The 15856-nt window shown below is 38.1% G+C and overlaps 1 protein-coding gene across 1 annotated transcript; it reads right to left on the bottom strand.

Annotated features, from left to right (window-relative positions):
• Nucleotides 1–11271: 11271 nt before the first annotated feature.
• On the bottom strand, nt 11272–12239 carry LOC145050028 (uncharacterized). Its single transcript, XM_078998346.1, has 2 exons — nt 12020–12239; nt 11272–11714 (listed from the first exon to the last, which is right to left on the bottom strand). Exons 1-2 carry the CDS (start codon nt 12237–12239, stop codon nt 11272–11274), a joined length of 663 nt encoding a protein of 220 aa, XP_078854472.1.
• Between the last annotated feature and the right edge of the window lie 3617 nt (nt 12240–15856).

The raw sequence follows: 15856 nt of genomic DNA on the forward strand, positions 1-15856 counted from the left end.
GAGATTTATTAAGCGTGTTGCTTTTTCATGGGGTCTGGACCAGCAGACCTCGTTTGAGACCCTTCGCCAAAGATTGTGTGAAGCCCCGGTGCTAGCCCTCCCAGAAGGGATGGAGGATTTTGTGGTGTATTGTGACGCGTCGATATCGGGGTTGGGTGCAGTACTTATGCAGAGGGGGCATGTGATAGCATATGCGTTGAGGCAGCTGAAGCCTCATGAGACAAGGTATCCCACCCACGATTTAGAGTTGGGGGCAGTGGTGTTCTCCCTCAAGATTTGGCATCACTAGTTGTATGGGGTTCGGTGTACCATCTATACGGACCACAAGAGTTTGAAGTATTTGATGGACCAGCCAAATCTGAATATGTGCCAGAGGAGATGGCTGGATGTGGTAAAGGATTACGATTGTGAGATCCTGTACAACCTGGGCAAGGCTAATGTCGTAGCTGATGCCCTGAGTCGTAGGGCGGAGAGCGCCCCGATTCGAGATATTTGCATGCGGTTGACAGTGATGACTCTGGTGTTGGACACTATTCGGGAGGCCCAGGAAGAGGCCGTGAGACCGAAGAACTGGAAAAGGGAGCGAGTGATTGGGTAGCTGGAGTTCATTACCGATAGTCGCGGGCTGATGACCCTTCAAGGTCGGATTTGGGTGTCATATGCAGGCGAAGCGCACACCACCTTGATGGAGGAGGCGCATAAATCGAGATTTTCGATCCATCCTGGGGCCACTAAGATGTATTTGGATTTCAAGAAGGATTATTGGTGGCCATGTATGAAGAGGGATGTAGCGTGGTTTGTTGAGAGGTGCTTAACCTGTCGCAGGGTTAAGGCCGAGCACTAGCGACCGCATGACATGTTGCAGCCACTTAAGGTTCCCCAATGGAAGTGGGAAAAAATTTCTATGGATTTCATCAGCAAGTTGCCGAGGACTACGAGGGGTGTCGACGCAATTTGGGTGGTCGTCGACCGGCTGACGAAGAGCACTCACTTTCTTGCTATCAGTGAGAGCTCTTTTGCTGAGAGGTTGGCAGAGTTCTATGTGAGAAAGGTGGTATCGCGGCATGGAGTGCCGATCTCGATTGTATCAGATCGGGATGTACCGCTTACCACCCGCAGACGGACAGACAGAGTGAGCGAACGATTCAGACGCTCGAAGACATGCTTTGGGCATGTGTGTTGGACATCGGAGGGAGTTGGGACATGTATCTGCCATTGGCTGAGTTTTCTTATGACAACAGCCACCATTCGAGCATTGGTATGCCTCCCTTTGAGTTGTTGTATGGGAAGAGGTGTCGGACTCCAATCTGTTGGGGAGAGGTAGGACAACGAGTGATGGGTAGCACTGAGATAATGCTTCAGACAACAGAGCAGATACAGCAGGTCAGGCAGAGGTTGTTGATAGCTCAGAGTTGCTAGAAAAGTTACACGGATAAGAGACGATCCGAGCTCGAGTTTCAGGTCGGGGATTTTGTACTCTTGAAAGTGTCTCCTTGGAAATGAGTGATTTGATTCAGGAAAAGGGGCAAGCTGGGGCCCGGGATATTGGGCCGTTTAGGGAGATCGCGAGGGTGGGTAGAGTAGCATATCGTTTGGAGCTACCTGCGGAGTTGGGCCAGATTCATGATAACTTCCACGTGTCTCAGCTGAGGAAGTGTATATCCGACGAGTCGGTAGTGGTACCGTTGGAGGATATCCAGGTGGACGCAAGTCTGAATTATTTTGAGAGGCCGATCGCGTTCTTGGATTGGAAGACCCAGGTTCTGAGGAACAAGGAGGTGCCCCTAGTTCAGGTTCTGTGACAGCATCGGAGGGGATTCGAGCTGACTTGGGAGCCGGAGTCGGAGATGCGGGAGCAACATCCGGAGTTGTTTTCGACGTGAGACTTCGAGGGCGAAGTCTGGTTCTAGTGGGGGAGAATTGTAACATCCCTAAATTCAGGTAAAGCTATTTAACCCTTCTTTTTCTCCCAAGTTGTCAAGTTAAGTACCTTAAGTAAAAAGTTAGGCTTGTGAGTACGTTGCGCGTACTCGCGCGCTTAATTTGGACGTGGACTCGGCTGGGTACGTTGGGTGTACCCAGGGTTACGCTGGGCATAGCGAGCCCAGGTGTAAACCCTAATTTGGGGCTTGTGCACTAATAAAGGAATGTTATGGCCTTGACCTCAGCCTCCATTCCAGAGAGTGAAACCCTAAAAGAGTGTCCTCCTTCGTTTCTAGCTAGTGTGTTGGTGTTCTAAGCTTTAATGTGTCATTTCAAGGTGGTGGAAGAGAAGAAGAGGCCATTTTGGAGGCTAGAAGTTTGTGGCAAAGAGTAGATCTGAGCTTTTTAGAGGTTGGAGCTTCTTCCTGAGGTAAAAAGCTCAAAACTTGCCTTGTATTTTGTGTTGTGTGCTTCTTGGACCAATTTCTAGGATTTTTGGTTCAAAGATGGAGACTTTATGAGCAAATGGTCTCCATTGGCCTAGATCTATCATATTTCAGGACTATAAGTGTTGTATGTTCATAAAAATGCAATCTTGGACGTAAATATTGAGCCATGCATGAGATCTAGACCTTTGGAGGGAAAAAGGGAAGGTGTTAGTGGGTGTAACGACCTTTACAGCCATGCCAAGGCTTAAAGGTTCCGACTTTATGGGATAAGAGGATCAAGGAGAGTCAGATCTGGAAGTTGAAGTAGTGTCTTAACTGTTTAAGACCAAAATCCATGAAATGGCTGAAACTGAGACTTACGCTGGGCGTAACTCTCAGTACGCGCAACGTAAGGGGTTGAGACCCCGATTGTGGTTCGCCGGCGTACGCCCGGCATACAGAGAAAGTATGCGCCGCGTATTGCCTTTTCTTGACTTTCGTTGATTTTTAGGGTTTTGGTCAGCCTTTGGACTTTTGGGTCATAGAGGGGTAAAATGGTCTTTTACCCTTCTGTGGAAATTGTAGAGTGGATTTTATCTAGCCTTTGAGAGCCGTTATTTATTTGAGAGTATTGTTATGTGTTTAGGCCCCCTGTTAAGGTTCTCGGCCCAATGAAGCCCAATTAAAGAGTTTACGGCCCATTAAGGCAAATGAAATCTTTTATGTCCCAACAAAGCCCATTATAGATAGGATGGATTATTTCAGGCCCACATGGACCAAAATGTAACGTTTTATGAATATGGTCTATTTAGAGCTCAATTAGGTTTCCTAGGACCAAAGTGATCAAGTTGAAAGTTTAATGGACCATTAGGCCCAATAAGAGAATCCTAGTTCATATTAAACTTAACCCGGAAGGTCTAGGGTTTTCAACACATAATTGACTATAAGAGATGTATTGGGTGAACATAGAGCATGATATTCATTTGGAGTACATGTTTTTACAATGGATGATGTCTACAAGAGAATAGAATTTCCTAGCAAAATGCCAGTTGTGACAGATTCTTTTAAGATTAATTGAACTTTTCAATGGCATGTATAATCTTGATTATGCCCTTCAAGTTTGTGATTGGGATACCGAGGATCACAAACAAGGTGTGTATAACCATGCAAAATAGCTTGGTACTCTCGATGTCATTAATCACCTAATCAATGTGCCGGTTAACCACATACGCTCCATTGATCAATGATAATCTATGAGATACCCATTTCCATCCTTCATTAGTCCTCATTAATGAGTCGGTTAACCACACACACTCGACAAACTGACCAACAAGGTGCAATGTGCAATTTCATGGGTTAGCATCAAATTCACATTTTTCCTAAAGTAACTAAGATTGGGAATTTATAAAGTGTTTAGTTACTTTGTATTTCATTATACTTTTAATGAGGATTTAGGTGTCCTATTAAAGCCGTTCGGCTAATGACCCTCGACTGGTCAAGGGTGCAGTGGGTAAGAGTGGATGCCTAATGGTGATCATTTTACAAGCCACTTCCTTAAACTCCCTAATAGACCAGCTTCGTGAATGAGGCCTACTAACGGTAAGACTGGCTTTTTTTTACTTATACATACATACATACATACATACATACATACATACATACATAAACATATATATATATATATATATATATATAATATTAAGCTTTTAATAAATTATATAGTATAAGGGTGTATTTTACACTTTTAAAATACTAGGTGGTTTAATCTATTAATAAATTAAACTTTTAATTTAATTAACTTTAAACCATATGTTAATGGACTTAATAATACTCTCTTAATTAAACATTTAATTAACTTAATAAAGTCCATAAGAGTGTAATTTGAACTATTCAAAGGAAACATCAAGGTTCTAAATACAAAATTCAAAATTAAAACTACTTAATCAATTTTTAAGTGATGAACCCAAGAGTTGCACCTTTTCAAATTACTAGGTTTTTTAGAATTCAATGTCTCATAAATGAGATTTTTCAATTTCCAAAACTTGAGGGCAAGTTTTGTAACTCTTGAAAAGCTTTTGTATTCCAAACTTGATGACAAGTTTTGTAACTCCTCAAAACATATAGATCAAATTTTAACCAATACAATAATCATATTATCTTTTACCAATTTGACCCAATTACAATTCATGTAGCAAGATAAATCAAACAATACAAATAATTAGCTTGTCATATAACTTATAATTATCTTAATATTTGACATTTATCTTTTAATTAGATGAGATTAATCACTACCATATCAGAAAAAATAGATTTTATGATATAAAACAGTTCATGGTAATGATTCTAATCCAATACTGGCCAAAAAACCTGAAAAACTGCCAACAGACTGTCCAACTCGTTGAATTCAAGCAATGAAATCATCGAGTTCATCATGAACTCGTCGAGTTCCATAGTGGACTCGTCGAGTTCATGCTGACAGAATGCAAAATTTCATTTTTCTTCAGCTTTGAACATTAACCAATGCATCTACATAACAGAAAACACTCATTGGTTCTTATACCACTATTAAGTTTTATGTACTCTAACATCCTTATGGTGCACATACAACCCTAATTGTAACGCCCGTAGATAGATTCGAGCTAGTCAATTTAGAGACGATAAGCATCAAAAGTGACTTTTTATGAAATATTATTTAGAAGGATTAATCTTAAATAAGTTGTAGTATATGTTACAAGGATTTCGTACATATAAAGAACGTCGAATTCCGAGTTATAATTAAGAAGTTATGACATGTCAAAGTTTCACGGCAGAACCGGCACGACACAACGCGATGTAAATAGTGAATTTATGTTAGAGCGATATTTGGTCTTAGTGCTCTAAATGAAAGTCATAGAATATGTTAAAATGAGAGCGTGCATCAAAAGAACGTCCAAATCTGACTTCGTATGAGGAAGTTATGATTTTTCTAAGTTTCAACTTAGCAGTATGTAGCCCGAAGTTCGAATATGAGATCGAGTGATTTCTAGTCGAAACGATCTAAACAAGAATCAAAGATCTCATCGATAGTAGTCCAATGGTAAAAAGACAGACGAAAACAGACGTCAAATGAAGGAGTTGTGAATTCCTAACGGAGTTTTCCTGTCCCGGCCAACAAAAATAATATAATAAAAATTAAATTCAAAATCAGCCGACGGAGTCTAAACGAGAGTTGTAGAGCATAATCACACCTATGCATGGATATAAATAACGTCAAAAACGGAGCTCGTATGCGAAAGATATGAATATCTGTAGTTCAGAACACAAACTTCGAGGTCTGTTAGAACTCACGACGTGAGCAGGGTCCTCACGACGTGAGCATGCAAGTTGCAATGACTCACTGGATGATGATCGAGCCCACGACGTGAGTATAAGAGGCTCACGATGTGATCATAGCATTTTTTTCCCTATAAATAGAAATCAAAGGGGAAGTCGGGTTTGGTTGTTCCTTTCTCACTCTCTCCCTCCTTTTACCTCGATTTACGTGCAATTTATACCCCCGAAACCCAGGTATCATCCTGAAACCCGAAGCGAGTCCCGACGCTCCGGAGATCCCAAGAAGAAAAGAGTTTCCAAGCCGAAGCTCTGCCCGCGAGAAGCCCGGTGTGCGAAGAGATCATAGTTTCTCCGAAGAATACTACTTTTAGAGCCGTAGTGTTGTCCGATCATCTTCTGATCAAGTGAGTGTATAGTCCCTTTCATAAACATGATTTTAATACAAGTATTGGTTGAATGTATTACATCTATGTTATGAGTGAGTGTGTAGTTACCTTCTTCTAACACATAAATATGAAGTATTTGCTACGAAATACGTGTTATGTACTATATATTGTTTGTTTATTTGAGATGGGTGGGGAATGGATGTTTTATACAGGTTTTTAAATGATTTAAACTGTATACGTATTTTATATCTACAAATATGTTGGGTAGAACATGGGTAGATGAAATACCTGGTGACTATGAGACGTAGTGCCTATTGTGTAATCCCTGGTGACTATGAGACGTATCACCTATTGTGTAAACCCTAGTGACTATGAGATGTAGTGCCTATTGTGTAAACCCTAGTGACTATGAGATGTAGTGCCTATTGTGTAAACCATGGTGACTATGAGACGTAGTGCCTGGTGACTATGAGATGTAGTACCTATTGTGTAAACCCTGGTGACTACGAGACGTAGTACCTATTATGTCAACCCTGGTGACAATGAGACGTAGTGCCTATTGTATAAACCCTGGTGACTATGTGACGTAGTGCCTATTGTATAAATCGTGGTAGCAATGGACTTTGTTCCAATTACTTAGGTCAATCCTTAGGAACGAATGAAGGAAGGATAGTCGATTCTTAGGGTAAAACCTTATGATATAAGGAAGATAATGGGGATGGGTAAATGGGTTGATTGTTTGATGATTGAATATAATAATTATATTATTGTGGGTTGAAAACCATATATGCTCACCAGGATTCCAAGCCTGACCCACTCAGTTGGCTTTGCATTACAGGTAATGGCACAAGAGTATAAGTTGGTGGACTTTACGAGAGATTTTGGATTATAGATCAGTAGTTATAAATAACTGTTGTAAGGTCTATTTTGAACTGTTTATGCTTTTGGTATGTATTGGAACATGACATCCCGAGATTTTTTTATTTAATAAAAACACATTTCTTTAAAGAAATGCTTTGATAAATTCTTATCACATTTTGTTTTGGGAACAAATTTCGCAGTAGTTTTCCTTAAATGATTACTCTGATTTTAAAACAAAGCATAAACAATTCGGTCTTTTCTGGCCGTGAAAATGGGGATGTCACAGTTGGTATCAGAGCACTAGTTTAAGCAAACTTTGAATTTGTAGGATTTCTAGACTTCAACTTAGAATGCTAAGCGATGATTGTGAGATCAGTGTCTAAAATGATTTTATGTGCTAAATGTTATATGTTTTCCATATATGATATTATTTGTTCGGATATATGGTATGTTGCCGACCGGGTCTGGAAACCTTATGTGCTTACGATTCTAAGCATACGAATACAATATTTGAACTAGCATGTAAACGTTTCGGAGAAATAAGAATGACTTGAATATCTATCATGAAGGAGGATCTAAACTCACCTTATTCGGTGTATAGATCAATAATGGTGAGAACAAGAAGTGGAGTTGGAAACGCTGACGAACACAGGAATCAAGCACCTGTGATTGAACCAGTAGTTGTGGCAGCAGCAGCACCTGGAGTGCTAAGATGGTGGAAGCTACTGGATGGTTCTATGCCCAAGGGGGAAGCTAGAAAGATCTCGTGGGAAGATTTTGGGGTGAAACTAAAGATGAAATACTACTCTGAGCAGGATCTTCTGGAAATCAATAATGAGTTCCAGAATCTGAAAAAGGGAAGGTTGAGCATCACCGGGTATGCTACTAGTTTTATGGAGAAAATGAAGCTTGCTCCCTACCTACTTCCAACGGAACTTTCCCAGGTCAACAAGTTTTCCCTCGGATTACCAGCGGACTTTGGTCTGATGGTCAAGCAAGCGACCACTTTGAAAGCCGCCATTTGGGCTGCTAGGAATGTCGAGACTCAGATAAGAGAGAAAGTCTGGAGAGAGATGAAGTTGGAGAGAAAAGAAAGAATGAGGGATCTTCAGTGATCAACAAAGAAAGAAAATTCTCGAAATCTGGGGGAAGAGATGAAGCTAAGTGGTGTGAGAAGTGTAAAAAGAAACACTTCGGGAAGTTTAGCGAGGAGATGACTTGCTACAAATGTGGGAAGACACGGCATTACGCCAACAAGTGTGTATCCAACAACAAGGTGTGCTACGGGTGTAACGAAGCAGGGCATGTTTCTAGAGACTGCCCAAAGAAAAACACACCACCACAACCAAGGGCATTCCACATGATCCTTGACGAAGCAGACAATCACGCGAGGAATCAAGGATGAGGATTTCATATCCAAAGACCAAGTTATGAAGTAGCAAGGCGAATAGTAACTTGTGGTGTATCCTATTAGAGGCATAGTATAGGGTGAACTTGAACCTTTGTGTAATCGTTTCAAGAAATAATATAAACCCTGGTTTTGATAAGTATGTGATATTTATGGTTTTAATATCTGATGTGTTAAATGATTGTGTGATTTTTGTATGGTGACTTGGTTAGACTAAGAGACAATACTTGGGACGAGTATGAGTAGGTGTGAATAGTAGTAGAGATCTATACTACTTGAAGCACAGGACTCACGCTCGGATCAGGTAAAGTCACAAGGTTACCAAGAAGCTAGTAATTGATTCCGTTTTATTCAAGTATGTCATTACCATTGTTTCGGTAATGACTAGTAAGATGGTTTTTATTCCGACCCTAGTGGTCATATTGAATTAAGTCCGAGTACAATGAGTTTGTTACGTGGTTCAGAGAACCAAGTTTGAGGTAGCATCTGACTTAAGTCAGAAGATTGAAATCAATGCGACCAATAACATTGCGCTCATTAGTAGCTGGAGATGCTACATGTTAAAATGTGACTATATCACATTAGAATATGAAGGAAAGTATATTCAATTTTGTAATTTGACTCTAAGATACTTGAGTCAAAGCGTTGCATCATACGATGAGAGGTCATTAGAACATGACCCATCGATCTGTTAAAATAGATAAATGGAAGTACTTATCCTAAGAAGAAGAAGGAGTCCTCAATAAGGATTTATTTTGTAACTCGAAGATTATGATTGAAAGTCCAACATAGTACAAAGAGTAGGTGCAAGATTTAGCATCACGGTTAACTTAGGATGCAAAGATAACATATGAGATCATTATACAAGCCCTATTTCGTTGATGATTCCAGGACGCAATCATCCTAAGGGGGAGATAATTGTAACGCCCGTAGATCAGGGTTAGTTAATTTAGAGACGATAAGAATCAAAAATGACTTTTTGTTGGAAGATTATTTAAAAGGATTAATCTTAATTAAGTTGTAGTATATGTTACAAGGATTTTGTAGATATAAAAAAATGTTGAAATCCGAGTTATAATGAAGAAGTTATGCCTTGTCGAAGTTTCGCGGCAGAATCGGCATGACACAGCACGATGTAAACAGTGAATTTATGTTAGAGCGATATTTGGCCTTAGCAATCTAAATGAAAGTCATAGAATACGTTAAACCGAGAGCGTGCATAAAAAGAACGAGAGTTGAAGAGCTCGTATGCAAAATTTAAAGTCAAAATCAGCCGACGGAGTCTAAACGAGAGTTGTAGAGCATAATCTCACCCAGGTGTGGATATAAAGAACGTCGGAAACCGAGCTCATATGCAAAAGATATGAATTTCTGAAGTTCGGAACACAAACTTCGAGGTCTGTCAGAACTCACGACGTGAACAGGGTCCTCACGACATGAGCAGGCAAGTTGCAATGACGCATTGGATGATGATCGAGCTCACGACGTGAGTATAAGAGGCTCATGATGTGAGCATAGCATTTTTTCCCTATAAATAGAAATCAAAGGGGCAGTCGGGTTTGGTTGTTCCATTCTCACTCTCTCCCTCCGTATTATCTCGATTTACATACAATTTATGTAGGGTTTTGAGCATTCTAACACTCCTAAGTGTACATGCAACCCTAAATAACTTGGATCTTTGTTTTCTCTATTATACATGCAAATATGAACTTTTCAAGGTATTATCCTAATCTAGCATACAAAACAATGAATATAACAAGATAGAATACATACCTCTTTGATGTAGAAAGTCTTCATGAAGCTTGAGTGCCTAGTGCCCCAAGTGTGACACCTCAAATGGTTCACACAACATCAATTGCTTTTGGAATAACCTTGAGAGAAATGTGGAACACTTGAAATCGGCTAGCCCTTCTCTAGAATAATACTAGTGTCGATTTTGGTCAAGAATAAGATGCATATATAGTTAGGGTTACACCATTTCCTATATCCGAAGCATATGGGACACGATTCATGATGTCTCACATAAAGACTAAACTAGTCTTTTGCTATAACATTTCCATTTCTATTTGCCAAGTTGTCATAATTCAGATTATGAAAAGGGATTCCGTAATCATAATCAAATTTTAGAACGCAAATAATGGAACCATATACTGAATTTCCTTATGTTGAGCCATTCCAACATGAAATTCATATATATATATATATATATATATATATATATATATATATATATATATATATATATATATATCCTTGACTAAATACGTTTAAAACCTCAATCTAAGCTTTTAGATTTGAGATGAAGTATAATTTCCTCTCGCTTAATTATAGTAAAACAACTCTTTCCCAATTGAAACTTTTGTTTTCTATAATTAACATTGCTAACTTACAATACTTATCATAATTATCATGCTCCCCCTAACATGATGATTATTAGCATAACACTTATGCTCCCACTAGCTTTGACATGTACTCAGAAATTAGCTGGACTTCTAGAAATCAATACTTTAATGACTTTCTTACCAAAGTTCAGATTTATGATACTAGATTGCTTTGATAAAACTTTATCAATATCATACACCTTATCTTAGGGGCTGTTTGGCAGGATCTGAATTTTTAAGATCTGAATTTTTAAGAGGTCTGAATATTTAAGAGGGTCTGAAATTTTAAGAGCTGAATGTTTAACATGCTGTTTGGTTGGGACCTCTGAATTGTTGTGCTGAATTATTAAAATGACAATTTTACCCTTCTGTTTTATTTTTTTATTGAATTTAACTGTTTATTTAGAAAATAACCTAATAAATTTCTTAAATATGTATTTAAAAAATATAAAAACCATATAAAATCCAAATTTAGCATAAATCAAAATTAAACACAAATCCAAATCAAACTTAAATATTTTTAAATCCACAAAATCATACTAAAATCCAAATTAAATCCTACAAATTTAATTTCACCCCAATTGATTCGCAATCTGGTCACGCAAATTATTCATGTATTCATTTCCTTGTGAACCCCATTCCATATCGTGTACGCTTTCGCCATCATTCTCTCCCCCTTGTGCTTGAGCATTGTTCTCCTCGAACGTCATAAATAACTCATCATGAATATCGCATTTCCTTATGAAATTGTGGACTGCAAAACAAGCAATGACTATATATCGTTGCACTGAAAAAGGAAAAGGAGCCATTCGTTTTAGGATTGGGAATCTCGCCTTCAAAACACCGTAAGCATGTTCAATAACATTTCTGAGTTGCGCATGTGCGTGATTGAATTTTTCCTCCTTAGTTAATGCACGTCGTCGTCGATAATCGGCTAACCAATACCTCGTGTTGCGGTAAGGAGTCATAAATCCACGAGTGTTGGTGTATGCAGCATCGCAAAGGTAATATTTATCTATACACATGAGTGAAGGAAGTATTATATATAGAAGTTTAAAATTGTATTTTAGAATAAATTTAAAAGGAATTAAAAACCTGGAGGAGGGAACGGAAAGCCTGAAGTCGGGTTACATGCTACTTCTTTCAGAACTCGCGAATCATGTGTTATACCCTCCCAACCGGCCCATACAAATGTGAATATCATATCAAAATCACAAATTCCTAAAACATTTTGAAAGCATTCACCTTTTCCTCTTCCCCTATAGCGAGTTTGGTGATCAGCAGGCACGACTGCATGTACAAGAGTTCCATCTAACTCACCTATTGCACCAGGAAAGATTTCTTTTAGCTTACTATGCCTCTCTGAGGAATTCACGGTTGCATTAGAATTCTTTGGCACTATAACTTCTTTTGCAAAAATCATCATTGCATTTAGCACCTCGTGAAAGCATCTATGAACTGTTTCTGTGGAGTGTTGAAACCTTCGTTTGATAATCCTGAACCGTTTATTATGTGCTATAGTTGTCAAGAACATAGCCATCTTTTCTTCAACACTTATATGCCTACTACTTTGCAACCAATTTTTTCGTCTAAAATGATTGCATAAAAGTACATAGGCTTCACGTGAAAGACGCATTAGCTCATGACATTGTGTAGAAGTTCCATGTAACAATTCTTGTGTATGTTAATGACCGCTCATTTCCGAATCATTATCAATTGCCCTTCCAATTCTGTTGGATGCTAGATTCAACCAATAGCAACATAGTAACATGAAAAATGCAATTTCTTCATCCGAATCCATAAGCAATCTGTTATTTTGAAAATACATAACAATTATATTAAAAACATACAACATAAAAATTCATCTAAAACATCAAGTCATTCTTATCATATAAAAATCTAGTAATCCAAAACATCAGGTAATTCAAAACATCAAGTCATTCTTATCATATAAAAATCTAGTAATCCAAAACATCTGGTAATCCAAAACATCAAGTCATTCTTGTCAAGTAATCCAAAAAAAACCATCTAGTGCAAACCAAAAATCTAGTTATCCAAAAAAAACCATCAAAACATTCAAAAAAATCTACTTAGCGAAACATTCCATAATGTGCTCCAACAGTCTTGACCCAATTCTCACAAATAGCCGGATCAATGGTTAACCACACGTGCCTCTTATCCACACCTTCACCAAAAAGAGCAACAACAGTAGTGTATCTTGGATCAAATATTCCCCATCCTAACTTCTCCAATTTTTCCATACACGCATCCAAATTTGAAGAAGAATGCTTTTCCACAAATATTTTAGCAACTGTGGCAATATCTTCCCCGATTTCAAGCAATCTTGAATTGGATGCATCTTTACCCTTATCTTTGCCTTTATCTTTACTTTTATTTTGACTCTTTGTCGTATCCGTAGTCTTTCTTTTTTTTGATTGAGTGGATGACTTGTCACTGAGACCTACAGTTTCTTGTTGAGTGCAATCAATGTAATCAAATTCATGCAAACTATACTGACTTGACTCTTGAGTAGGACGGGGAAGGGTAGAAGTTGGCCCCCAACTATGAATGCCTATCGCAGTCGCGCCTTCAAACAACTGTGTGCAAAGGTCGGGGTATGGTAGTGGCGTGCGTCTCAAAGAATCCACATGTTTGTTTGACTGTTTGGAACAAATATTTTATTATTTAAAGATGATAATGTATTTTTTATAACTAAATAAAATACCTTCGATTCTAGTTCCCATTCTTCTTTGGAAAGATTGAAGGTGTTGGTTGTTGAATTGTACACATTGCCGGTTTTGTTTTTTAACTTCAAAAAAGCACCAAATTTTGACTTTAGGTAGTCATAGCGGTTCTTCATTTGTTTTTGGTCGACAATGAAGTTATGTTCAATTTTTAATGTTTCAGCAACATTCCTCCAAGATAATGCTTTCAAACTACTCCCTTCCCTTCCATTAATCGTAACTTTACGTAAATAAGCTTCTAGAAACGTTTTTTCTACACCTTCATCCTTCCAACTAATCCTATCCTTCTTTTCTCCCATTGCTTTGATCAATTCAACAAAAAAATGTATGTTTTAACAAGTTCAACATTGCAAATACACATTTTCAACCACAATTTAAACAATATAAAGGCACATTATCAATAATTACTTCAACAAAATAAATGCACAATAGCAAAAGTAATGAATATTTCATGAACATCAAAGAGAAGTAAGAATTTAGCAACAAAATTTCAGCATAATACTCATGAAATCATTAGACATAACATCAAAATAACACTAAAATTCGGCATATAACATCAAAACTCATCATATAACATCAAAATTCTGCATATAACATCTAAATTCAGCATATAAGATCAAAATTCTGCATATAATATCTAAATTCAGCATCAACATTCAGCATCAACATTGAATCAAACATAACATCAAATTTCAGCATCAATATTTGATCATACCCATTGAACACATTCAAATTGAAACATATAACATCACTACCCAACATATAACAACATAATGAAGCATATAACATCATAATGGAGTAAGACATCAAGTTTAAATTCTGATTTAAGAAATCAGAAATATATAGCATAATGAATTCGATTTTTGACTTTCAATTTTGAAGGGAAAGAAGGAACAGTCGTAGGCGGAAGGAAGAAAGGAAGAAAAATAACGAAAAAACAAACCTGCTGCAGTGGCGACGTTGCTGGCTGCGTCGGTACCGCCGTCGCTGGCTTCGTTGGTGGGAGCAATCGGTGGGAGCAATCGCTGGGCGTCAGACCTGGAGGGGAGAAAGTCGATGGCAGGAGACGGTGTGGGAAGGAAAGAAAGAGGCGGTTAGGGCAAATAGAAGGAACGCGTGTTTTTTTATTTTTCAGACTTGCTTTAACATCTGAAAAAATAAGAGGTATTTTTAAGTTTAAGAGGTAAAATATAATATGTAAACAAACGCTCTAAATCTGAAATTTTAAGACACTGCCTCTTAATTTTACTATTAAGAGGTAACCAAACGACCCCTTAGATAGCTCACAGGTGTGTCTAAACAATTTTAAGAACTATGAAAAGGGATGTCGTAATCATAGTCTCGATTGTTTAGACCTTTTCCACTTCTCACAAGTCCATGTTAGTGTGCCGGTTAACCACACACGCTCCACTAACGACTTTGAGAATGCAAATATCACAATTGCTATCTAGCTAAAGTCAAAATCAGTCGACAGAGTCTAAATGAGAGTTGTAGAGCATAATCTCACCTAGGCGTTCATATAATGAACGTCGGAAACCGAGCTCGTATGCAAAAGAAATGAATTTATGAGGTTCGAAACACAAACTTCGAGGTCTGTAAGAACTCACGACGTGAACAGGCTCCTCACGACATGATCAGGCAAGTTGCAATGACGCATTGGATGATGATCGAGATCACGACGTGAGTATAAGAGGCTCACGATGTGAGCATAGCATTTTTTCCCTATAAATAGAAATCAAAGGGGCAGCCAGGTTTGGTTGTTCCATTTTCACTCTCTCCCTCCGTATTATCTCGATTTACATGCAATTTATGTAGGGTTTTGAGCATTCTAACACTCCTAAGTGTACATGCAACTCTAAATACCTTGGATCTATGTTTTCTCTATTATACATGCAAATATGAACTTTTCAAGGTATTATCCTAATCTAGCATACAAAACAATGAATATAACAAGATAGAATACATACCTCTTTGATGTAGAAAGTCTTCATGAAGCTTGAGTGCCTAGTGCCCCAAGTGTGACACCTTAAATGGTTCACACAACATCAATTGCTTTTGGAATAACCTTGAGAGAAATGTGGAACACTTGAAATCGGCTAGCCCTTCTCTAGAATAATACTAGTGTCGATTTTGGTCAAGAATAAGATGCATATATAGTTAGGGTTACACCATGTAAACCCTAATTGACATGGCCTTTCGTTTCCATGATCCATGGGTACAAAAACACCATGGAGCATCCATGAAGCATCATATGGGTTTTAGCCAAACTAGTTAATCCATGGAGCATTAGCCCGCTATATAAGTATGGATGATTTACACAATCAACACATATATTTAATTAGTCTTCTTTTGATCACTTAATTAATCCTAGATTAATTCTTGATCAATACTAATTAAATAATCTTATTAATAT

The sequence above is a fragment of the Lactuca serriola genome, chromosome 5 (assembly GCF_051521515.1).
Source record: "Lactuca serriola cultivar US96UC23 chromosome 5, Lser_US96UC23_V15, whole genome shotgun sequence".
Taxonomy (NCBI): Eukaryota; Viridiplantae; Streptophyta; class Magnoliopsida; order Asterales; family Asteraceae; genus Lactuca; species Lactuca serriola.